Below are 27,679 nucleotides of genomic sequence, written 5' to 3'. Positions count from 1 at the left end.
AATTAAGGTTAGAAGTATTGCTCTAATAAAACCAAATACGTATTTTTAAGTAGAAAAATTACAAAATGAAACAAAAGTCGAAAAATGTATGAAACATTGCCTTTAGCAGCACATGTCACAAATTTAATTGTCTTTTTCAGCATCTGCACACTCTGTATGTGCCCACAAGCTACACATCAGGCACATGACCGACAACTTTCCTTTTGTGTCCTCTGAAACTTCCCGGGACAGAAGATGCACTCAGCGTCTACATCATCTTGGGAAGGTTTAACTCCTGGAAAGACTTCTAATTCAAAAGTTCCACTAGAGATGATGTCATGTTCTTCATTGCTGTGTTTATGTCTTCTTTCTTGAAACGAAGTCGCGACCACGTCTGCTCTATTGTCCTTGACCAATGACCATGCCTCTGTTGCTTTGTAGCTTCTTTCTCTTCTTAAGCTTTCTGAGTTTCAACCAGTTGCGTTTTGTATGGCTAGAAAGTGATTACAGTAGAACTACAACCTTTTCGTCCCTTTGTAGAGGTCCACTTTTTGATATGCGGGACCGAAAATGTGTCGAATGGACGTTTTTGGTAGATAAGCTAAATTCTGGTGATGCACTTATGGGTGGTGGAGTCAACCCCTGACCTGCCAAAGATGTTGATGGCTTGTTTGGATTGAATAGCTATGGCTGAGCTGCTGAAGATGTCGATGGCTTGGTTCTGCCTAGTTTTTCAACAAGTTGATGGATTTTCTAATATCAACTCCTGACGGTTTCATAAAAAGAGGTTGTTTGCTTCTTCGGTGTATTCTGCATCTGAAAAAAGAGTTTTGTTCAAGGGGTACATCCCTGTAACTTTAAAACCATTGATAGCAATTTGGGCTGTTTGAAATTTGACATAAGCTTTGCCAAATAGCTCCATGATGTCATAAGCAAAGGATGCCCTTTGTTTTTGATTACCCACTGCCTGATTTCTTCGGTGTAGTAGAATTTCAAAGGACTCATAAACGTCCTATCCAACGGCTGCAATTTTATGCGAACTATGAGGATATGAATAAATTGTGGTAACATGGTTTGCTCTCGCCAGATCAAAGTTCTGTGTGTAGTTAAAGTGCCCATCCAAGATAAGTAGCACACGATTTTCTTTTACAGGATTGGTGTTTTAATGAAATGTTGGAACCATTGAGTGAATAGATTGGTTTGTATACAACCAGAAGGATGCAAATATTGTGCATGGCGGCGCCCCTTTCTTCAATTGTTCTCTCATATTTTTGCGTGGAAAAATTACCAGAGGAGGTACAAAAAACCAGCAGCATTCATACAACACATTATAGGTTACAAAGCTCCTCTCTGTGCTGACGTTAAAGGAACTATTTGTCTTTCCCCATCAGGCCGATTACTTTCGCAACTTTAGATTGTACGACAGTGATTCCGCTTTCGTCCACATTATATATAGCTTCTGGGGCGAACTTTCCTTTATCGTAAACTTCTTCTACAAGTTAATATAACTTCTGTGTATCTTCTTCAGTAAACCCAAAGGCACTGCTGTAAGATATACAGTTAGTAGGTTTCCTTTTTGATAATTTAGCATGATGCCGTATTTCATTGTTAGATAATCTCATTAGCGTAGTTTTCGGAACATTATACTGCGTACTTTCCATTTTCCATTAAAAAAAAATACTTTTAATAGCATCTATAGCCTCTTTTATTTTCGCTGGACTCCTCTCCTGCTTCGTGTTCACCATTTTATTGCCTTGGATTCTGGAACAGAAATCCAAAACAATAAAAATACGTTGTGCGAAGAAAACTTACATTATGCATTAAAAATAAGGGGTCCGATTTGTGAGCTAGAAAGGTGTCCGATTCGAATCGCCCATACTATCAGATTTATAATTAAAATAACCTTTTAAATAAACGTCAAAATAACATAGCTTAGATATAAACACAATCCCTAATCCTTCCCATTAAAGAATATGTATAGATATTATACACATATCCTTCGAGTATCCTAACGAAAAGTAGCAATAAGTAGGAATGTCTCATAACTTTGATTTCACGAAAAACACATGTTGTCATCTGAGCAAGCGACATGACGCAAGTGCTCCACTACATAGTGGCACAAGCCTAAACTAAAGTTTAGAGGGATTTCCACCAGAGTTCAGCACAGCGCGGAGTCTGTAGCCCTAGGGGTCCACTTTGGGTAGGGGTCCGGATTTAGATCATTTTCTTTAAGTAATTACAAATAAACTGCAAACGAAACAGTGACAAATCGTCTTTATTTATATGCCATACAGTCATCTACATAACTTTACTAATACTCTATTCTAAACCATAAACCACAAAAATGAACTAAGAATAAACATTATTATAGTTAGTTTAACCACCAATATAGCGTAAAGAAACAAAGGATGGGCAGTAGTATAAAAAAGGGCTAGTATTATACTAAAATATATACTCAACTGACAACCAGCTATTGGTTATGTGGATAAAACAATATATAATTAAAGCAACTATCCTACGTTTATTCTCGTAATTTGAGCAAGATATAATAAACAACGTGATTTTACGAATCAACGTAACTCAACTCAAAATCTACTCCACTCCCCTGAGGAATAAGGAGGACGAACCTCACCCAAATTTTAAAATCTACCTAAATTGAGAACAAAGATTTCGAATGTCAGCATATAAATCAAGAAAATCATAAAAAATACTGAGAAATTGTGATAAAAAAGGAATAATGGGAATGAAATTCTCCCAAATTTTATAATCAAAGAACAAAGATTTCGAATATAAGGTTACAAAATAAGAAAATATATACAAATTCTGAGATATTATGATAAACCTTTTCGTATAAAAATAAAATTATACGTCTTCTTAAACAAGAATAAACATCTTTAAATTTTAAAACATAGCTTTAAATGTAGGTGCTTTCTTTATGTACAGGCCTTTGAAAAAAAAAACAATTGTTTAAAATTTTGGTTATGATCACAACGCTATGTAAGTGCGATTTTTCTTACAGCATATTATTAAGTAAAACTATGAATAACTGTGAATAAGCATTACAATTTTTGTTGGCATTGTTAACGAGTACATTAACGAAATGTTAAACAAAGCTATAATTATTGATGATAATGATTTGTTATTAAAATCACTTTATTCGCCGACCGTTTTAAACTAAAATGCATTCTTCTTTAAGAAATAAAAAACGTGCAGCATCTTTAGAACTAACCGACCTTTTTGCAAAAGTAGAATATCCTACAAGGTCAAATATTTTGTATTGTCTAAAAGACTATATTATGTGGTAAACTCCAAGTTCCTGGAGTTGAGTCTAAAACGTCCGATACTAGCAGACGAGTGAGCTAAATATAGCAGCACCCTGCAATCTTTCAATTGGTCGGTAAGGAGCGGGGGCTGCACGGGTAGGAAGCCTGCTCGATATAATTTAATCAGAGTAGGTATACGTGGGGTCGCGAAATCAGAGTTTAAGTAAGTGGATTAGACTAAAGGTCGCTGTAACAATTACTCTATTGTGACGATCTGGAACACTTGCAGAGGTCACATTTAGTGTCCCTCTGTCAGCATGCGTGTGTCTTCCAGGTTTTACATTAAATAATTCCAAACACATGACTCGTTTAAATAAAACTTCCATTGATAGTGTTTAATTTGTATCGACTTATACTTGTTTCCGTAAAAGCGTAAGTTATCGTATTTCATTGATTATTTATTACACTATCTATTAAATGTATTAGTTATCTCTAGTGTTGAAGTATAAAAGTGTACCACTAAACTGTTACTTACACGTCACCCGGCTTATGTAGTTTCATATATACAGTTTATCAATCATGATTTTTCTAGTTAGAAACATTTATAAGCAAAATTTTTATTTTTATTTTAATCTTGTTAAGATAAAATAAAAAGGTTTCTTGGCATAGGCTGCAAAATACAATTTATTGGAAATTGGTATGTACACTTAAACATCTCGTTTATATGACAATATTTCATGATTCTCTATTACGAGTAGCCTATATCTATCTACTTATATCAACTTAATCCGATGAATTTATATAACATGTTATTTGCGACATATGCATGACTGAATGACAAGGGTAGGTGTATAACGATGGCTTCGCTGAGGTTGCATGTAAAATTTCAAATGTATAGCTCATTTAATTCTTGAGATCCCCTGTGGAAAGATAGGTAACTTAGATTAGAAATCATACAGAAAAACATTTTTGTACCCCCCCCTCTTATGTAGAAAAAAATTGTTTCATCTTACTGAGTGATAGGCTCAACGATGCTCAGCTAAATTCCATTGATACACATGTGCCATCATAAAACTCAACTTTGTCTATGTAGAAATGAAACCATAAGCAAATTTTCAAGAATACAGATGTTATGAGATATCTTGCAACATGATACATTTACATTCAATATAAATATGTTGATGTTATGATGTATAAATTTGTAACGTATATGATGTTGATAAATATATAAGGTCTAAAATTATCAAACTTCTAAACTAACTTACTGCTGCCAATTTAGTTAGATTCAAATCCACTCTTAATTTTACTTAATTTTGTTCATTAAGTTAGATTTCTTAGATGTGTTCAAACAATAAAAGTTCCGATCATTTATAGTACCACAACACAAGAGAGCGATGAAATAAAATTGTTTCCATATAATTTATAAATTTACTAATTAATAAAATAATAATTATAATTTACCTATTATATATTTATTTGAACATTGACTTCCATTACATTCTTTGTTTCTTGTTACTCTAAGAATAAAAATGTCACATGTTAAAATATCATACAATTGTACTCAGTTTGCTTAAAAATGTATTTATATTGCTATTTTCTCGTTGAAATCGTGGTTACCCATAATATCAAATTCCATGGGCTGACATTCACCATCATTGAATTCAGTGTTGCCTATATAGATATGAAGTTTCATGCAAACTTTTAAGTAGCCTATATAGTTCAGTATGCTTTCGAGATATTGTGCAGGTAGATAGAAACAAAATATTCCCAGCCCCTGGGGTGATAAATAATTTACTCATTCATAAATAACCGTTTATATGCCGAAAGACTATTAAGCCTTGCAACCAGTTTAGGAGCTTAGGTATATTCTGTATTTAATTATGTTAAAATTAGCCTAAAATTAGCTATTAGCCTATGTTAAAATTTTCACAAAATATCAGACAAAAGTAAAGAGTGGAGGCGAAAGGAAAATGGTTTATCTTAACTTTGTTAGTCAGTATCAACCAACAATCGTTTCAAGATGGAAGTTTTTCCAACAAAGTAGATGATATAAAAGTACACCATAAAACTTTACAAATGTTTTTATCTAAAGTAACGGTTCAAGATAGCGACCGTACATCTAAGTAAGAAGATTTCCTAAAATTCTATGATCTAAGAATTCTAAGTAATACGTTATACCGTTATCTAAGTTATAAATTAGATAGTGACAGCGGCAAAACGAATGAATACGATAAGGTGCTACATTTCTGATTGGTTGAAACTAAACTTAGTATGTTACTGCAGGTATATATGCCTTGGATATTTTTACAGCATTTTTATCTCGACTACTTCACAGCAAATATTAAAAATGAAGTTTTCTTCCAGAAACTTTCAGCAATTTCAAACAACTCAAATCAACAAACGATTTTTATATATCTTAAAGTTTCAAGATGGCGTCCGTTCAAAGTTATAAAATTAATTGTTATATTGAAGTTGTTCTGCAAAGTAGGTTAAAATCAATATGAGTTTGACAATTAATTATAACATCACAAACTTTTTTATTCCCTCAATTTTTTATGTCATATATAATATCTAGAAGTTGTCGTTCAAAGTTCTGAGCAGTATACATTAACATTGAAACAGACCAAGTACATATACGTATTTTAAAATAATTCATATGCTTATACAAAAATCATATCCTTATGCTTATTTAAATAATGAAGTCATTCATCCAATAAACAGTGGTAGTGCTAGTATATAAATTAACCTTCTATAATAATAATGCATCTTCAGTTTATTCTTCTAGATTAAATTAAATTTGTTATGCACTCAATCTACATTTTACTCCTACAGTATCGGAAAATACATTTAGCATCAAACATTGCACAAGTTCGTAGTGTCTAAATCTTAATTAAAATACTTTTTAATCAATCCCTAAATTAATTTCATGAAAGTATTTAACAAATTAAAATTATATACATAGTTTACTATACCAGTAAATTTATTAATTTTATTCTAAGTAATTAGTTACTTATCTGAGAGTAACACACAGTTCCGTACACGTGAGTGATATTGTACCCGTAGTTTTATTATATTATAATGAATCTCGGCTTATACATATACCAATGAAAACTTAACAAAAACTTAACAGATTAAATTGAAGAAGTATAACTGCACGCCAACTAGTTCTTCAAACAGTACATCCGAGAAGTCCAAATGAAGATAAATTTCATATTTTCTTCACACGCATTCTCCAAACTCCGTACTCACTTTCCTTTTACTTCATATTTATTGTAAATATTTATCTGAAGAAGTGTAACAGATACAACATTTTTGAATATGTCAAACCATTATACAATGGCTTTTCTTGAAGAGAATTAACCTGTTCACCTGTTTTAGTATATATAGCCTACACTAAACACATGTTATAAACTTATAGGAAAGGAAGTAACATTTAAAGTTAATTAAATTGAATATGAAAAATACATAATTAAAAAACTCTTTAAATTATGAAATATAGAACACACAGTCTAAGTAGGAAACACGTTGTTAATTGCGTGGCTCAAAGTACTTGACAGAAGTAGTATTTGTAAGAAACGTACCACTAACAAATGTATTTTTATTTTATAAAGATAGTAAAATAATGAATAACTAAAGAATTTCTACAAAATAAAAAAGTATCCGACCAATACTGGTATTATTTAAGTAGGAAAAAGGTTGATAAATACATTCATTATTAAACATTTCCAGTCACGCTATGCATAAATTATATAAGTGATAGAATTTTATAATCTTATTTCCATTTTCAGTTTTCGGCACAAAATCGTGGTTTATAGCTTATACAGGCAGATATTCTTATTAACTGTGTCTTTTATTAGGTTTAAGTTCAGAGACTGGTCAGAATTCCTCTATACGCTCCATAAAGCTTCTTATTGAAGATTTTCTTAAGCAAACAATTGCATGCTAATAGAATACTTTAATGTTCAAAAACCAAAATATTAAAATTTTTTGTAGGTAAAGAATGCCTTCTGATCAAACGATGACAGTAGAGGAGATGGGGCAAGTTTTACAAAGCTTCTCGGTGTCGGACTACATTGTGTTTGTCCTCATGCTAATCGTCTGTGCGGGTATTGGAGTCTACTTCGGATTCATCGAGAAAGCAGCGTCTACCGAGGATTATCTGGTTGGAGGAAGAAAGATGACCGTCATTCCGATTTCTCTGTCTCTCATAGCGAGGTAAGAACAAGTGGTCACTTCAACAAGGATATAAAAATTTTCAATCTTTATTACGTGTTATTTTGCATATTTAATCAAAAGTAATTTGTTCAAAATAGTTGTTCGTTAGAAACACAATGTCTTACAGCTAATTTATATGAGTTATCAACATTTTATTAAAGTAGGCTCTGCTACTTATGATACATAACGACTGACTCTTTGTTTTATATCTGTCTCTCTGGTCGTTACATTAACTGAGTGTTTCAGGCAGAGCGTTCAAATGTGGTACACGATTCATTGGATTAGTAACTTATAAATACAAAAATAATGAAAGATTTATTTTATACTTTTTCATAAGAAATGGTAAGCATCATAACAAAGTGGAAAATCGTATTAAAAAAAAAAACATTAAAGCAAAGTTACACATTCAATTGCTATAAGATTTGTCTAAAATAAAGGTAACGTATTTATTTAACTGGCTCAAAAATGTCTACACTCTTATGTAAAAACGAAGTAATGCTATGAAAATAGACTGTTAAAATTTGGTGCATTTCTTTAACTTTGATACCATTATCACGTATACATCTAAATTAACGTTTTATTTCAGTATTGTCATTTACTTCACAGAGATATCACTACTAATGTACAACTACTAATGTATCACTGTAATGATATCTGTCATGTGCAGAGATGTTCAAGATTAATAATAAAGGACCAGCTTATGGGCCACTGTTATGGCTAGATTCTAGAGTCTTAACCTGTCTGCTCCACAAGCCCAGACTCTAGAGTCTTAACCTGTCTGCTCCAAAAGCCCAGACTCTAGAGTCGTAACCTGTCTGTTCCACAAGCCCAGACTCTAGAGTCTTAACCTGTCTGCTCCACAAGCCCAGACTCTAGAGTCTTAACCTGTCTGCTCCACAAGCCCAGATTCTAGAGTCGTAACCTGTCTGTTCCACAAGCCCAGACTCTAGAGTCTTAACCTGTCTGCTCCACAAGCCCAGACTCTAGAGTCTTAACCTGTCTGCTCCACAAGCCCAGACTCTAGAGTCTTAACCTGTCTGCTCCACAAGCCCAGACTCTAGAGTCTTAACCTGTCTGCTCCACAAGCCCAGATTCTAGAGTCGTAACCTGTCTGCTCCACAAGCCCAAGTTCTAGAGTTATAACCTGTCTGCTCTACAAGCCCAGATTTCAGAGACTTAACCTGTCTGATCTACATGATCCTAGAGTCTAATTCAGATGTCAGATTCTAGAGTCTTAACCTTATACAACATTTGTTGCCAGTTACATCTCCGGGATAACGCTGCTAGGGACACCAACAGAAGTGTACGTGTACGGCATGCAGTATCTCTACACAATAGGTGGAGTATTCATCATGGGTCTGGTCATGAGCCACTGCTATCTGCCAGTCTTCCATGATCTAAAGCTTACTTCTTCTTATGAGGTAATCGCATCTCTTTTTGTATCTAATAATATGGAGTTAGTTAATTACTGACGATATTTAGGTTCTCACTAATTATTTTGAGAGTTGATGAGTAATCAGTAGTATACATGATTAAAATTAGTAATTATTAGTTTTATAACAGTCTATATCGGTAATACTACTATACTTCTTTCAAGAGTCAATCTCTAACTCTTGTTAAAAATGTAAATAAAATTTGAATACTTATACATATGTAAAATATTATGTACATTTTTCAAACTTCACGTTAATTTGCTTGTGAGATTGTCTGTCATGATACAAGAACCAGTCCTGTCTTAATATTTTTGTTTTTTTTTTTTTAAGTTACATTGGCTAATTTTCACGTTTTGAGAGAACACAGTTATATAGTTAGGTAGTTGTATATATATAAGAAATATACACAAATTCAACGGAGCACATCCATGTCTTCAGAATTGAAAAGCAATTCGACTAAAAAAGTTTACAAAGTTATTGGTGATTTGACATGTGATAGAAAAAACTTAGTGTATAAAATAAAATGCAAAAATTGCCCGAAAGACCATATTCGCTCTACAACAAATAATCTAAGAATAAGCATGACATGTCACCGTTCTGATTTCAAGCATAATGGTGAAAACAATCGTTAGTCATATGTGGTAAAATACGAGTACACAACGAATCTTTTGAAAACGTATGCAAAGTAAAAACAATACCAAAAATTAATAAAAATGCAAACACATCAGAATTAAGAAATTTAGAACAAGGATAATAAATTGTCACTAAATCGGAAATTTCTTTATGGATTGAATCTTCGATAATTAATTTAGATCATCTGAACACTCATCACATCTTTGAACACAACCACAGTATTGAACAATTAAAAAATATTATGTTTACTCATTTATTTATCTGTTTGTATTTTATGCTTTTGGTTATGTTATGTGTTTAAATTTGTTAAACTGTAACCTGAAGAAGCGTAATGCGAAATATATAGTACATTACTTCAATATTAATATGTTGGAATATATCACCTTAGAATATTTATACTGAAATAGGCAATATGTATTAAAATGAAAGGGCCTATAAAATAGTTATAGCAAGAACATATAATAATTTAGTTAACTTATACTACGATTTATTGGTACGTATTCTACAACACACATGGTATTATGTTGTAATAATAATTACCTCTGTTTTCAGTACTTAGCACTTCGTTTTGATAAGAGAGTCCGCCTTCTGGGATCTGCCCTGTTTTGTATTTCAATTGTAAGTTTAAATGGTGATCATTAGTGTATAAACGATAGTGTACAGTAGTATAACTGTCTAACGCTTATATAACACTAATAGGCCCGCTGATCGAAATCGAGCACTTCAACTTGGTTTAAATTGTAATTTAATTTACTAATAAGGAAAGGTATATATCTAGTTATATAAACTTCCTTCCTCACCAAATAAATAAAATACTTCCAATATAATGCAAATACATATTTATACTACTAAAAGGCTCAATTAAGAAACAAAAAAAAGTTTGTATGTGCAGATTATAAGTAGTATAACAAAATGTTAACTATTTTGTAAGATCTATAATTGATCAACTTACGTTAAAAAGAGATCATAGATTTTTATAAAAAATATTAAATAAAATATTCGAAAACAGAATATCATAAAAATAAAATGATTTCCAAATTAAAAAATGTATTTAGAATTTCATAAAATTGGAGTATGTTGGTAATATTGCGTAATTTAATACTATTTTATTTTTTATCACCAATTAAAAAAAAAATAGATGCCCCATTTTAGAAACAGTAGGAATTGGGAGGTGGACTTTTGTCTATGATTTGGTCAGTGGACACAAATGTTGGCTGATAAAAATGTATCAACTACAATAAAAGAATTACATTTCTTGCAGATAAAAATATACAATCTGATTTGGATATGCAAAGTCCTGGCGTACTTGTAATATACTAAGTAATAAAAAAGTGTAGGCACATTCGGTTATGACATTTATTATTCTAAAAAAGTTGTTTATCAAAAAGCCGAAGATATGTGAAATATTTGTACAGAAACGGACTACATATTTCATTAGAGGGAAGCATCTTCTCATATCCATTACCCTACCCATGGTGAACAGACGCAAATTCCTAAAATGAGGACTTTTGGGTTAATAATGGAGGACAAATCAAATTAAAAAAGAGGACAGTATGAAGTATTAAAAATTACATTATAAACTAGTATTTTATTGCTCGTAATGCAAGTAAAAACATAAAATTGGATTTGTTTTCACATATAAATCGATAAATAAAAAGAATTAATGATAATAAAATGTATATTGATGGATAAAAGTACTATTTGAGGCTATTGGTTTGTATGTGGGATAAGATTGTATTAATTATTGTTAAAACTGTTATCTTTAAAAATTATAACTGATTTGAACCGAAACTTTTAGAATGACATTAACCATAGATTTTATCAAATAATTTCAACGTTTAGTTGTCGTTCAGTCGTAATAGGATCAAGGCGAGTATTAACGCCTAAAAACATTCTATATATTATTCTTAAGTACCATATTCAATTAATTATGTTTGTTGTATGTCATTAAATACAACAGTTTACATTATTTGTATAAAACTGAATGTAAAGCCTTTGTGCTCAGTAATTTGTAGCTGCAGTGAAGACCTACTTGTAATTTTGTTTTTGTTAAGCTTTAGTATCCAAAAGATTTATTTAACATTTTCTCAACATATTTAATTTCATTTGTGTCTTTTCAGTTGATTTGGCTTCCCTTGGTGATATATGTTCCTGCATTAGCTTTTAATCAAGGTAAGTTATAAATAGAACTGTAACTTTTATGAGTTCAACTTTAATTCGATCAACTCGGGTTATAGCAATTAACCCGGTAAAATATTCGTATACGGAATGAGATATAACATGAAAATAATCGTACTTGGAATCATGTCAGGGTGTTACTTAAATACAATAGTTGTACTAGTTGTTTATAAATTATGAAATTGTTATTTGTATTTTCCAATCTTATTTAAGACAAGTGTTATTTTACTACTACGGCGTTGCCTCTACGGTGTCACCATTACGATGTTGCTACTACGGTAGAGATAATCAGAAATGAGTTTCTTTATTAGATTGTGTTAGATCGCCATTCTCACAAATAAACAAATAACGAAAATGATGTTCTAGCGTACTGTACTTGCGTGTTCTAGAAAGTGCCGTTAACTTGCAATGCATTCTACACAAAGATCTATCTTATTAAATATATTTTATTAAAATACTATCTGCGTTAGTTGACGTTACGCTGTTTACGTATTTTATAAATACTTAGTACGTGGGATACCTTGATTCAATTTGAACCTAATACCCAATTCCAACAGTTAAAATCAGATAGAATTGGATATAAACAATGCAATTACTTTAGTATACAAAGTTTGAAACAATTTTAAAATATGTCAAACTATCGCCGTTATCTTTGTTTCTCAATTTTCTAACGAAAGTTCTAATATTTTTATTAATGATTCTATATTATTAATAATGTATTCTGGCATCAACCGGGATTACGTAGAAAACTATAGAAATATTATAAACAGCATTCAAATACGAAATTAGTAATCTTGAAGATTTATTAAGCATGTTTCTATTTTTTCTTCCATTTACAGTTATGTCTTACATAATCTGACATTTTTTGAGAAACATAACATACTACTTAAAGATTATTGTGAGAACTTAAGAAGTGTATTGCACTATGAACTGTATTTGTGTTTTTGCTGAAATATTATTATGTTATTACGACATTTTTATAGAAGTAGAGGGCATTTCTAAAATAGTACTATAGGTTCAAATTAATTTATTATCTGAACAGATACATTTAAAAACAGTCATTGTATATCTCAGTTATCAAGGCTTTAATTAACATATTTCACATGCATGATTAAAAATCCTTAATGTCAGTTTCAGCTAGTTAAAACCCCCAGTCTATCGTAAAACTCAGGGTACAATAAATATTTTTAGAGTAATTTTAAATAGAGGTCCTCATATTTTGACAGCTTTTAATAATTGATGGAAGTTTAATAAAAACAAAATGCCTCTATATAGCAGTTCACCCTAAGAAAAACCTGTGTTCCTCTGCGTTACATATAAATTGGTCTTTAATATATATATATATATATATATATATATATATATATAATATATATATATATATATACTTCATATATATTAAAGAACTTAATTCATATATATATATATATATATATATATATTATATATATATATATATATATATATATATATATATATATATATACAGGGTGATTCGGTTAGTGTTACCGGCACTTTCTGAGCTGATTGGTACTATAAAAAATAAAGAAAAAAGTTCATATAAACATGGGTCCGGAAATGCTTCCTTACTGGGTTATGGCCAATTGAAGATTTCACCAAAAAATTGTGTGCAGGAGGTCAAATGATGATTTGCCGCGTGTTTATGAAGAGATATTTATAGGCGAATGCAACTTTTTCTAACGGATTTTTTAGATGAGAAATTGAATAAAGTTCATCTCATAGCTGTATCTCATTTAGTTTTTTTTGTTATACTACAAAAACAGAAAATAAAATAATTTTGAAAACACTTTTTTAAGGTTTAACGGGCCAATTATTTTGTTAAATAGGCATTGAAGACCCACATTTTTTACAAAGAAAACTTGCAGAAAATTTAATTCTGAATAAAATTATGTGCCACACGGCTATTAACAGCGAAGTATTAGTTTCTGGAATTTAATTTTACAACAAACATTCTACCAAGCAAGAAATTCCAAAGCAAAGGAAAACCGCATTTTAATGACATAGAGTAGCCTACACATAAGATTTATTAGGATGCAATTTAAATTAAGTTTTAAATAAATTATTGTTTTTCATCTAAAGCTTATAATACTACATACCACTTTCATAACAGGTGTTCAAAAATCAGTCCTTGTACTTCAATACACTTAGCAGCTCGCTTTCTGATTGATCGAGTTATCCTCCGCAACGCTGCACGATTGTTTTTGATTTGTGCGGCGGCATCTTCAATTCGATTTATTAACTCTTCACGTGTATTTACTTTTTTCCTGGTACACCAGGTTCTTCATCCAACCCATATACAGAAATCTAATTGAGTTAGATCTGGTGGTCTTGGTGGCCAAGTGTGTGGTCCACCGCGACCAAATCCATCGCCCGGGAAACTGCTCGTTTAAGTGCATTGTTACATTATGGGGGAAAAGTGGGCAGGGGCACCATCATGTTGATAAATAATATTGCACCTTGCTGCTAATGGAACATCTTCTAATAATAGTGGTAGTTGTTCTGTAAGGAAATTCTAGGTACATGCGGGAATTTAGATGTCCTCGGAGAATGAATGGTCCTATTAATCGATCATGAATGAGTCCACACCCATACATTACACTAAATCTGTGTTGAAAGTTGCGCACGATTGTACTATGTGGATTTCCCTCTGCCCAAGTGTGTTCATTGTGAAAGGTTGTTGACGCCATCTCGGGTAAATTGAGCTTCATCAGTGAATAAAATGGTTCTATGATGTTGACGGTTTCTAATTAACCAGTTGCAAAATTCCAATCGAAGAGGAGGATCTGTTGGTTGAATACTTTGAACTTGTTGTTTATGGTAAGGGAACATGCTATTTTTGCGCAAAGTTCTCCATACTTCAGACTGAGACACTGCGAATCGCCTAGAAAGACGCCGTGTGTACTGACACCAGGACTGCGTTCAGTAGCCATGATTATAGCCTCTTCCATATCTACATTATTCTGGGCACTGGGCAGGGCGATCCCGATAATTATTAATACTAGGAAGTTTACCTGTTACTCTTAGGGTACGAAATGATCCACTGATCGTTTTTGGGTTTGGAACTCTGCGATTAGGAAATCGTCTTCGGTATTCTGCAGTAGCAGCGGTTGCATTTCCGTCACAAACGCCTAAGACAAATACCATGTCGGCATATTCTTCCGTTGTAAATAACAAAGGCATTGCAATTGTGATAGTAAGTTACTTTAAAATACACTTCACTAACAAACGAGTAGTAAATTAATTGTATTAAATTGCACTCATTAAAACTAGTACAGAATTGGTAACAAATAATTTGGATTCCTCAATAAAATTGCAGGCAGTGTATTGTTGAACAGCTGATTTGTGATACCAACTTATAAACATAATTTACCTTCTGTAAAGCTAACGTGACAAAGATATGTAGTTACATGATGTAACCATTTGGATAGTCCTAAAAAGTAATAGTATTTATTGTTTTTTTAGTTGAGCATTAATCTATTAAAATCGTATTTACAATTGTATGCTAAACAATTATTTGTGTACATTAATAAATAAACACCGTAATGTAATATCATTACATTACGGTGTTTATTTACTAAATACGTATTTTCTTCCTTGGTAGAATGTTTGTTGTGAAATTAAATTCCAGAAAAACTAATACTTTGCTGTTAATAGCCGTGTGTGCACATAATTTTATTCAGAATTAAATTTTCTGCAAGTTTTCTTTGTAAAAATGTGGGTCTTCAATGCCTATTTAACAAAATAATTGTCCGTTAAACCTTAAAAAAGTGTTTTCAAAATTATTTTATTTCTGTTTTTTGTTGTAGTATAACAAAAAAACTAAATGAGATACAGCTATGAGATGAACTTTATTCAATTTCTCATCTAAAAAATCCGTTAGAAAAAGTTGCATTCGCCTATAAATATCTCTTCATAAACACGCGGCAAATCATCATTTGACCTCCTGCACACAATTTTTGGTGAAATCTTCAATTGGCCATAACCCAGTAAGGAAGCATTTCCGGACCATGTTTATATGAACTTTTTTCTTTATTTTTATAGTACAATCAGCTCAGAAAGTGCCGGTAACACTAACCGAATCACCCTGTATATATATATATATATATATATATATATATATATATTAAGCACATAGGTTTATAAATATGAGGACCTCTAGTCAGGTTAATAATTAGGCCTAATTGTTGTGATTCCCAGAAACTTCACGATTCTTCGATGTTGAAGTATTTATTAACAAATTTATTTCGTGTTACTAATTTGATAAAAGTTGTCTTCTATGATATATATTTCATTACAAAAGTAACTAATCAAATATTGTTTGTAACCCAGTTTTTAAATCCATATATCGTTCTCTATACTCTGGCTTCCTGGTTACAATTCGGATCTCCGAATAGCAGGGTAGTATCATCCACGTGGAGAATCGGTTTGGCTAAAGGTAAATGCAGACCAACATCATTAATATAAACCAACAAAGCAATGGTTTAAGGCACCCCTGTTAGTAAGTTGACTTAGTAACGTTGGAATAAACACCATAGCCAAACATTGCCTCGATATGCGAGAGACAGAGATACACTTCGGACACTGAACATTGCAAGCGTGCTGCTCAGAATTCTATGATTGTTGTATATCTGAATGTACAAGAATATTTCCAGATCTGTACCAGAAACTGAACAAATTTGAGAGAGGAGAAAAAAGAAAGAGAATTAGTTTTACCTTGGAGTGAGAACTGCAGCCTTTTAGTGTTGTAGAAAAGAACGAAACTGCAAGGTTGTACATGGAACAAGGTTCCAACGCCTATAATAGTTGCAACCGGAAGCAGCCCTAGCAATTAATTCTGTTATATCATTGAAATTTCCTCGGTCCCACACGCATTTTAACAACCACAGAGATTTAGTTACTACAAGAAAGGTAATACAGGTCTATGAGTCGGTTTCTCCGTTATGTAATTTCTACTAATGTTAAGCGGAGCTGATCCTGACCATAGGTATTTCTGACAAAAAATAATAGCATCGGGTTAGTATGTAGTAATTGTTTTAACTTATATAATGTTTAGCTTTTAAGTTGTTTCCATATTGCTAATTCCAGTTTGGACTTATCATTATTTTTGTCCGTATTACTATGCTCTTGTTATGATAGGACAATGAAAAATAGGCTACTTATTAAAGAGTTTTACTTATGTAAAATAATAAACTTCAGTTTAATAACAGCCACGACTTCATATTTTAATGTGCACTAATTTGTTAAATCCTCCTAATTGTTTATAATTGGTTTAGAGGATACAGTTTCACGTAGTTAGTCATATTCATGAACAATGTGGAGGAAAACGAATAGAGATAATAACAGATAACCGTCCATTGGCAACCTATCAATAAATTTTAAATAACTTAATTATAAGTTGAGATTCGTGTTTATGAAACTAAACATTTATTCGTTCGTGCTTTCATAAATAAAATAACAGAAATCTTGATGATAAATAAACTAAAGACTATAGTAATTGAAATAGGTGTTATTTTATTAAAAAAAGTATATTTTATTCTCAAAAGTAAATCTAATCTCACTTCACATTCACACCGAAAATCGAAGGTACTCAAATGTAATACAGTTTTCTTATAATATACGAATGCTCCTAATAGCGTAAAAAACTTTATACAATTTAATAGGTTGCGTGAATTTAAGTTTTAATTGTAAACGTCTATAAAAATGAAAAGTATTCCAAGAAGTCCTATGCCGACCACCAAACTTCTAAGGAAACTGAACAGCACACGGAACAAACAACCTAAGAAAAACCCTAGGAGGTACTCTAGAAACCTTGAACCCATAGCCTATTGCGATTTATATTGCTAATTATCGTTAGTTATGTAACCTATAAAATCAAAGCCATTTATTACCTCGTTCTGCAGCTTGATTTACATATAGTAAAACTCACCTGCACTGCATGTTTTTCCATTTAGCAAGCACAAGGGCAGGCTAATATCTTTACAGGTTTTTCTATGTTCTCGCGAAGTACGATTGTATGTTGTGAAACTTTAAATGTCATTATCTTGACGTCACGTTTAATAATGAATAATCGACGGCTGATCGTAGTACATCTACAGATCGGAAAACCTGAATATCTTTATCATAATACATGGGCTCACAGCTAATTGACATAAGTCTCAAGTCCTATACTCTCTATATCTATAAACTCCAGACATCACTTACACATATCATACCGTGGTGGTTCATAGTGGCTAATCTCACAACGCCGTAAACGTGATTTTGCTCACAGCACCGACAGTTTGTTCACAGTACGTCTATACGATTACGATAGAAAGAGTATTAGAGATTTGAAACTACTTTAAACATATGTTCCTCTTGGTTCAACGAGTATGTTGAGATTAAAATATAAAGGGCAGTCCTTCCGTTTGACTGTCTGTCCACTGTGCATTAAAAAAAGGATTTAACCCTGCAGGACTCTTTCGTTACCTTCTGCCGCATCCCTCGATACTCTGTTGTATCCGTTTATTTGAATTATTATCGTTATTTGTGATTTAATTCTGACAATTTTGCTGTCTGGACACTGATGGAAACTTCTTCATCAATGACCTGTTATGATATACTGAGAGACTGTCTATAATCAATGTAAGCGTTTCCACTAACGGACCTAGTGAAGCTCGCACAGAGAACATGACTAACAATAATTTTAAGAAGTCGTGATGTATGATATGTACAATATGTTTAGTTAGAGTCAGTTTTATTTTCTTAGAATACCTTCGTTTGGAACTTATATTCTCAGTGCAGAGAAAATCAATACGTTTGATGGACTTTAAGCTCTGACGTCAGATGAGACGATGGCTCTCCTATTGGTGGGCTAATACTCGTAGTGTAATGTGTCTGTCTGAAGAAGCGTCTGCTGGACGCCTGTACCTGCCAGTGCCGCTTTGGACCTCGTCTCGAAATGGTCTAGTATAATCGGTCTCATTTTCTCTCTGTCAAAGTATGGGTCTAGCTGCCCTTTTGTATCCTGTTGGCTGTGTGCCGAAGTTGCTTTGGAGGTCCTCTCGGTTGTAACTCGTTAGTATATACTAGACAGATGGAATCTCTTGAACCACGTGTCCCACGATGCCAGTGATTGTTTCGTGGAGTGATAGCAGTGACACCAACGGCCCTACTCATATACATCGGCTGAACCCCTGGAAGCCTTGATGATCCAAGCTAGATGTTCCTGTGTCTGGTATGAAGCGAGAACAACGTTGGTGCGTTGCCATTATTCCTGCTAAAACCTCCTTCTTATGGTTATTATTAACCCCTTTCTTCCATCTCCGTGTTTTGATATGTAACTTAAACTATTTTTAACTCGATGATATCACAAATCTTTCAGAGTTCTAGTTTTTTCTACTAGTTAATCTCTAATCTATTCATTGTCCTCGAAGTCGGATTTATGTGTTTTGATTTTTTAATAAGTGCATTCTCGAAACTGATACTCTACACGTAATATCGGATAGATATTCACAGATGTTTGGATAAAAAATCTAGTGATGACAGAGCTTGTTTTTACACACGAAATGAGTTGTGCCAAAGTTCATTACCGAATATTTAGGAATATAAGTGTAAACAGCGTGGTTTTAAAATACATGGGATTGGATAGGCCTCACCAAACAGTAACAATTTTAACAGGGTTGCATCTGGCTAAGGAATAAACGAGAACAACAAATTAATGACTTGTGCACCGAAAGGATTTTCCAAGTACCATACACGAACTACCTATCGAAGCTGTTCGTCTCTCATTACAAACTTTCAACAATTCAGAAGAGGATGTTTTTTCGACTCACATCGGGATACTCGTGATATCGCTCCGCTGACATTTATTATTGTACTCACTAGTGGTAAATAATATCTTAGCATTATAATTATACATATTTCATTAATTTGTTTTGTTTCAGTTTCTGGAATTAATGTGCATATTGTTACTCCACTTGTGTGTATCATCTGCATATTTTACACCTGCGTTGTAAGTATACTATTTTGGTCTATAATATTATGTTTTAACTAATAATTCATGTTAAGACCACGATTATATTATATGATGTTGACTATAACGAAAGTTTGCATATGTTAACAAAATACAATAACAGCATTTTAGCTCATCATTTTGGTGCATTTTGCCAGTCCTTTCCATGACCTCAATACCACTATCAATAGAGCTGACGTGTGACGGTAGCACAAACAATATTTTGAGAATGTCTGGTAATGGTATTGAAAATTTGCGTACAGTTGTTCATAGATTTAATTCCTTAGGGCTATGAAAACTTATGCAAATTACAGATTAGCAGTAACTGCGAGAGGAACTATTGTTAACATTGTTGCTCTTCCCTAAGTCTCGTTTCATTTTTGCGAACAAATGTTAGCGACACAGTCTTTAATCTATACCAACTACTGGAGAGTTTTGTGTCTAACACAGAAAAAATGTTGATATCACTGTTGATCATCAAGTTCTCTATGATTTTGGTCAAAGTCTTCAACGTTTGTTGTCAACGTGTCAACTTCACACAGTGGGGTAGAAACCCTTCAGATCTGGCCAAAATGCGTGTTTATTGAGGAAGAAACCTGCTAAAATAATGGTATAGTCTGAAAAATATTTGCTGATTATAGGTATACAGTAAAATTATTTATACAATAAGGGTAAATAAACACCTACGGGGTGTTAACAAATATAAAGATAGGAAACTGTATAATTGTCTACACAAGTAACATATTCTGTTATAGTGTCTTAAAGACATATTATAAAATGTAATTTCTGGTATTACTTTAATTGTTACTATGCCATTATATCATAACATTACCAGAACTAGTTTTTGCAAAGATTGCTACATTGTTTAAGATAACGGAGGAAAATTTTGACAGGGGAACGAGGGAGGGGGAAGTTAAATTTAATTCAACCTTAAACCTAATAAGAGAAGGAATATAACCACATGCAGTCTGTAGCTGAAAATCATGGGGCATTTTTTAACTCTATTTAAAATTACTTTTTTAATGTACGATGGCAATCAATAATTTTATTTTGTTTTTGAAAATACATACACAATTAATTTTTAAACTAACATATGCATGTAGGACTTCTTACTTTTAATAGTAGGATCAGTAAAAATTAAGGGTCTGGTTCGATTACTCCACCGATCGTTGACCCAACGACCCAAACATTAGTTTAGTCTTAAATATGAGGGTCGTTGGCCCAACGATTAGTGGTGTAATCGGACCGATTTGTTTCATAAAGTAAAACATAACTAAAACGGGTCGTTGGCCCAACGAACCTTATTTACAATTTAAACACTAAATCTACAATCAAGGTTCGTTGACCCAACGAACCAAAATTTACTTACATATACTAATAGCGTATATGGTTCGTTGGGCCAACGACCCTATTGCAGTAATAAGTGAAATTGTAGAATACAGGTTCGATTACACCACTGTTCGTTGGGTCAACGACCCGTTTTATAGTTTATAGAGGTCCAATAAGTCCACTGGGTCGTTGGCCCAACGACCCGATCAAATAAAACATTGCATTTCAAATGAAAAGGGTCGATTACTCCACTGACCGATTAGTCCACTATGGTCAAGGGTAGGTGGCACGGCAGCCGCTCCTCCTGCACTGTAGTAATTTTATCTGCATTATGAGCGTGAATCCATTTAATGAATAATATATATATATATATATATATATATATATATATATATATATATATATATATATATATAACTGGCCAATTCTCTTCAAAAAACCATTGTATAATATTCTGAAGCATTTGCACATTTTCGTGTATGTGATACATTTCTTGAGATGGATATAAACTACATTTACAGTACGTATTAAAGAAAACTATCAATCATTAAAACTTAATTGAGAATATGCTGCCAACTTTAAAATAGAAGCCTCTGAATAAGTAATGTTGATTGTTAATGAGATGTGTCATTTGTGGTAATATATTAGAAATACAATGTTATTAGAGATATCGCAAAGTTTCACATGCAACTGATCACTACTAGAGCTTTAATTTCCCATAAGTTCGAGATTATTCCTTTGATGGTGTCTTCCTCAGTTTCTTTCCAAGTTGAAACATGCAAACTTGAATTAATGTCTCCGTGACAAACCTTGTTATAATTATTAATAGTTTTAATTTGAAGTAAACGTTTTCTTTGGCGTCTTCCTTGTAGCTTTGTACGCTGTGATTGTCTCTAAATTACTTTACAGAAACCGAGCCAGAAAATACATAAAACAGGCTCGTGTCACTTTAAAACTCAACCTTTATCATATCAAACACTACTTAGAGTGTCAGCGTAAACCTTAGGTAAATTGGCTATAGTACAAGAAGCCTTTTAGTTACACTCTATGTAAAAGTGAAGACAACAACAGTGTTAGTGTTGTGTTCGGGGTTGGGCGTGATGGCACTGTGATGTGGCCTCGAAAAGCATATTGTCGCATCGCTTCTATAACTCCATTACTACTACCTGTCTAAACCTTTACTCAAGTCAGTGAATCAATCAATCATTAGACTAGTTTTGAGGTTTTTTTATAGACACTGTGTAGTTTTTATTAGCGGTACTAATGTAGCTTGATTATGCTAGCATCCCGTACGTAAGAGGACACGCTAGTAGATGCCGCCTGCTCATCCGAGGCTCTATTTTTAACATGGAGCAAAAGACAAAGACAAACAAACAAAACAAACAGTTTACTTTGTTTAGACAAAGCAAACTGTCTTTATACAACAACCCTCGTTACGAGGCATGGAACCATGTGGAACTATTGTTACATACACATATAACATCATAAGCCTATTTCTTATTTCAAGTATAGTAAATCCGTATGACTAAATCCACATTAGAACAATAATGCTGGACGGTGTACTGATCTATAGATTTTAACCAACATTTACATGGTCCAAATGTTGAACCATAGAGACGAAGTGCTAGGGCCAACTCCACTTCACGTCAGTCCTAGAGGAGTTTAGGGACCCATTGACTTTAAACCGAAATTGACAGGGATGTTCCTTGGGAAAATTACTATAATTTTTTTTAATCCCCTTTCCCTTGAAGACAAGGGGCGAAGATCAAGAGCATAAATGTTTTTGGGACAACTTCCTCTGCATGGCAATCGGAGTGGTTGTATAAATGTTCGTGAGAATTAACTTACTTATTGACTTGAAATTTTGCTTGAATCATCATTTTCTAAGGAACATTGGTTCGATGATGCGTGCCATGGGATTTGCCTGAGTGTTAGGAAAACATATATACAGGGTGACGCACAAAAATGCATATTCTTATCTGCATAAAATATTAACTAATGTTTAGGTTGTGAGTAACAGCTGATCATTTATTCAACACTTTTTATCGTCATATTTTCTTTGCAAAGGTTGGCAATATCAGCTGATTAACAATTAAGTTCATGAAGTAATATTTGAATAACCTTTATGGAGGTTTTTGTATTGTGGCGTGTGAAGATTGTATTTTGTTGATTATCACGTCAGTTAAATATTTGCCAGTCAAGCGTATGGCGGACACTTCATGAAGCACAGTTGTACCCATTCCATATAACACGTGTTCAAGACTTATTACCGCAAGATCTTAATAAACGGAAGATGTTCTGCCGCTGGTTAAGAAGAAATTGTTTACGACATCAGTATTTTCTTCGGCGTATTCTCGTTACTGATGAATCCTGTTTTTACTAGAAATGGAATTGTAAATTTTCGTAATACCCATACTTGGGCGTACGACAACCCACATGAAACTGCGACGAGGCATTTTCAACATACATTTTCAGTCAATGTATGGCTTGGTGTTCTGGGTGATAATTTGATTGGTCCATTTTTCCTCCCTAATCGACTTAATGGAGTAGCGTACTTAAATTTTTTAAGAACAACAAACCTGCCTACCCTCTTGGAAGATATTCCTGTTAAAAACAGAATAAATGCATGGTTTATGCACGACGGAGCACCTCCACATTTTTCTAATGATGTGAAAAACTATTTAAATTATACATACGGTAGACAATGGATTGGTCGAAATGGACCAGTAAAATGGCCACCACGTTCTCCTGACCTCACGCCAGCAGACTTTTTCTTATGGGGTTGGATGAAGTCATTGTTTATTCAAAACGGATTAACACCATAGAGGAGTTACGTAATCGCATTACAGAGGCGGCAGAAACTATCAAGAATGCTCCAAACGTTATGAAACGCGCTAGAAAAGAGTGGATTCGTCGTGCGAAAACGTGCATTGCTAACAACGGAGGACACTTTGAGCAACTATTATAGGTGATTATTACAGTTTTATAAAGGTAAATACATTTTATGTTAATGTTCAGTCTAGAATAAATGATCAGCTGTTACTCACAACCTAAACATTAGTGTTAATATTTTATGCAGATAAGAATATGCATTTTTGTGCGTCTGTTTTATTTTTAAATAAAGCTAAATTTCAATACCTATTATTAATTTTTTTCCTAAGTAATTCACATGAATCTTTTCAGAATTAAATGTTCTACAAATCTGTTTAAGAAAAAAATGACCTTTATTTAACATTTATGGAAGTAATCTTACGTTAAACACAAAAATGTGTTATTTCTTTGCACCAATTCTTGTGTTTTACGTAAGATATCTCTGAAAGTATTGCATTTACAGCTCTGGGACGAATTTTAATAAATTTGTCAGATATAAAAACATAAAAAACAATCGTATTTGTATCTTTGTAACTACCTTTACCATTTTTATACGGCGTGACTTCACCAAGGGTTCTGAAATCCGGGCGAAATCTTTCGCTAGGCGTAACTCGCTAACGAAGCGTTTCCGGGCATATGGTTATATGAACTTTTTTACTTGTTTTTAGCTATAGAATAAGCTCCCGAGAGATTGCCGTTTAGTTTTGAATCACCCTGTATATCTTATGAATAACCACGATGAAAACGAAAAAAATATTGAATAAACTAATTTGTAAATGGACTTGATTACAAATTAAAATACAGAATTATTTTATGAGGCACAAAATTTATTACAGAAGTCTCAAGGTTTTTTAGTATTTCTATCCTGTTTGTGCCTAAATTCACGGAGCCGTTTATGGAGGGGACAGAAGTATCTAATTAGTTGCCAATAAATTGTGATGACGATGTGTTCTGTCAATCAAACGAAGAAGATCAGGAAGATATAGAAGACAAGACAACAGCTCAGAGACCAGGACGGAAGTGCTAGCTAGGCCACACAGATAAGCTGGCTTCCGGGAACTAGGGCTTAATAATATTTTTCGATCAATAACCTAAATTACGGCTGCTTTGAAAATTCTTCCTTTTCATTTGTCCAATCTCAAGCACAAAGACTGGAACTTCACAACAGCCTAAATTGTTTGAAATAAAACATTTCATTGCTATATGTTCATTTATATAACTGCCCCGAACAATAATTATGAACGTCAGTGTTGCCGTTGATAGATTTCGTAATCACTAAAAAAATTACGTTTGGCTACGTCAGCCCTAAAACCCTTACTTCCCAACAAAATTCAAAACAAAACGGAAACCTATTTTCAATGTCTAACATTTCACTCCTAAGATTAATATTACAATTTTCAGTATGCATTGTAATATTTTAACCAGTTGATGCCAAAGTTTATGAATTAACGCTTTCTACATACGCATACTCGTACATAAAAACACAATAAGCGATTTCATTAATTTAAATTTACTCACTGGCCTAAATGTTGATTTGAGCAGACTTTACATTAAATCAAGTTTAAAATGTAGTAGTCAGAAATGTACAATGTGTATGACATTAAAACCAAACCTGATATAATAATTCTTAAATTTAAAATTAAGTTTTCTATTAAAATCTGTAATATTTTTTTAAATTACGTATACCCTGTTATTACATTGTTATTCTCTTTGCTTAATATTCAAAGTTCACACATATCACAGTTGTTTATATTTTGCTTGTATCCAATTCTCGTTTACCACTAACCTAAGGTTTAAAATAAAATTATAAATTATGTTGCTTCAAAATAACTGTTGGGCTTACAAAATAGAACTGTATTACTTGGTTGTTTTGTATGCAAGAAAGAAAATTAATTCAATTAAGGTAGGCAAAATATAAAATATTTGTATTTCATATAAATATTTTATGGATAAACTGGTGTTATCAAATTGCACTAATTCTTGATAATTTAAAAAATATTTTTATTGAGATTATTTCTCAAATAATTCCATTATCGATTTATTGTGGTCAAACAATAACACATCGTTAAATAGAGAAGATTTATTCCATAATTCTATCATAATTGCTATCAAAGAATAAGTGTTTGTAATATAATAAGGAGGAGTACTGATATCGTTTATAAAAGTTAAACATTGTAGATTATGTCAAAAGAATATTCATCTTAGCGATATTGTTTAAATTGAATTTAAAATAATAATTTAGCTAAATCCATTACATCCTACTCGAAATCTCGCTCAACCTTTATTTTATGTCACTGGTTATGTAGTAATCGATGGTAATACTATCTGTACTTCTTTGTGTATAAATCATGTGTTTTATTTTCCCATTATGTGTCTTGTTATGCTATTTGTATTTTATAAGTGTTTGAATCTAAAGATTTTAAGATTGAAAATTCAAATGAATACAAAATATCTTCAAGTGAAAGTGGTTCATCAATCAAACTACACATAACCGTCGTTCAAAATTGCATTCTTGTGTAACAATGTGTTAATAACTTGTGTCAAATGTCACACACATAAAATATGTAAATAAAGCTTCTAACTGTAATTATAACTATATATTTTGTAACAGTTATACATTTTTACATGATATTAAGGATTATGGGCCCTGAGAAATCTTACAATAATAGGTTTTAAAGATACAAAATAATTCTTGATAAATTGTATAATGAAAAATAATTGGGTTTGCAATGGCGCTAAAATGTTATATGATATTATCATATATATCATATAATTATTCCTAAACTTGTAAAACGTATACGTCTAACAACGTTTACGGAATTTCAATAGATTTTACCTACATCTTATTAACCAGAAAAGATATAACTATCAACGAAATTAATAGTCTAATATTTGACTACATATGAAACCACTTATACTTTATACGTATTAACCTTGTTATATAAGTATTAAAAAGGTAATGATAAAAACAAAATGTCATCTTATAATTATATAGGCATTTGTGGATACTAATACTGATATAATAGTACGTACTCCTACTAATATGTATATCTTTATATTTAGTATTTAATATTTATCGGTTTACTTTATTATAATATATGAAATATTTTCTACATACATTAGTATTTAGAGAACAACACCAAAACAACATATTAATTGGAATGCTAAAAAAGTAAAACATTGTCTTGCAAGAGGGCTTAGAAGGAGACGGAGAATGAAGTAGTGGACTAATCGACCCCCTGGTCGCTTAAATGAGCCAATGCAGCGGCGTGGGTCGTTGGGCCAACGCCTGGTGGTGTATTCGGTCCTCTTTAAAACATCGTAGGATCCATTCCACTAAGGTTCGTTGGCTCAACGACCCCCTTCAAATATTATTGCTTAATATTAATTCATGGTCCAATTACACCACTGACCGTTGGCCCAACGAACCGATGCCAGTAAATGAAAACTATAAGGTTCGTTGGGCCAACGACCCTATATTTACAATTTACAAAAACTAAACAAATAGGATCGTTGGGCCAACGAGCCAGTGGAGTAATCGAACCCATGTATGTTTGCAAAATGGTTCAACATACATTATTGACCCTCTGTACAAATTATGTTTCCTCCAGGAGGGTCGTTGGGCCAACGATCAGTGGAGTAATCGAACCGTCCCCAAAATTAAAAAGGATAAGGCATGGAAAATGGACGCAGACGATCTACACCACTGCATGACTGGAATGAATAACTTCATGTGTCATACATGTTAGATACAATATTTTTTCCTG

The 27,679-nt window shown here is 32.6% G+C and overlaps 1 protein-coding gene across 1 annotated transcript in view; it reads left to right on the top strand.

Moving 5' to 3' along the window:
* Positions 1-3,499: 3,499 nt before the first annotated feature.
* LOC124360482 (sodium-coupled monocarboxylate transporter 1-like) overlaps positions 3,500-27,679 on the top strand; it is a 42,061-nt gene continuing 17,881 nt past the window's right edge. The window contains exons 1-6 of the mRNA XM_046814149.1: positions 3,500-3,674; positions 7,236-7,457; positions 8,719-8,878; positions 10,076-10,141; positions 11,644-11,695; positions 19,645-19,712. Of these exons, the coding sequence (XP_046670105.1) occupies positions 7,243-7,457; positions 8,719-8,878; positions 10,076-10,141; positions 11,644-11,695; positions 19,645-19,712 (561 nt within the window). The 5' untranslated portion in view covers positions 3,500-3,674; positions 7,236-7,242. The remainder of the gene's footprint in view (positions 3,675-7,235; positions 7,458-8,718; positions 8,879-10,075; positions 10,142-11,643; positions 11,696-19,644; positions 19,713-27,679) is intronic.

Source organism: Homalodisca vitripennis, chromosome 4 (assembly GCF_021130785.1).
Source record: "Homalodisca vitripennis isolate AUS2020 chromosome 4, UT_GWSS_2.1, whole genome shotgun sequence".
Taxonomy (NCBI): domain Eukaryota; kingdom Metazoa; phylum Arthropoda; class Insecta; order Hemiptera; family Cicadellidae; genus Homalodisca; species Homalodisca vitripennis.
Note: the sequence above shows the minus strand (reverse complement) of the source record. Positions and strands in the feature narration are given on the sequence as shown.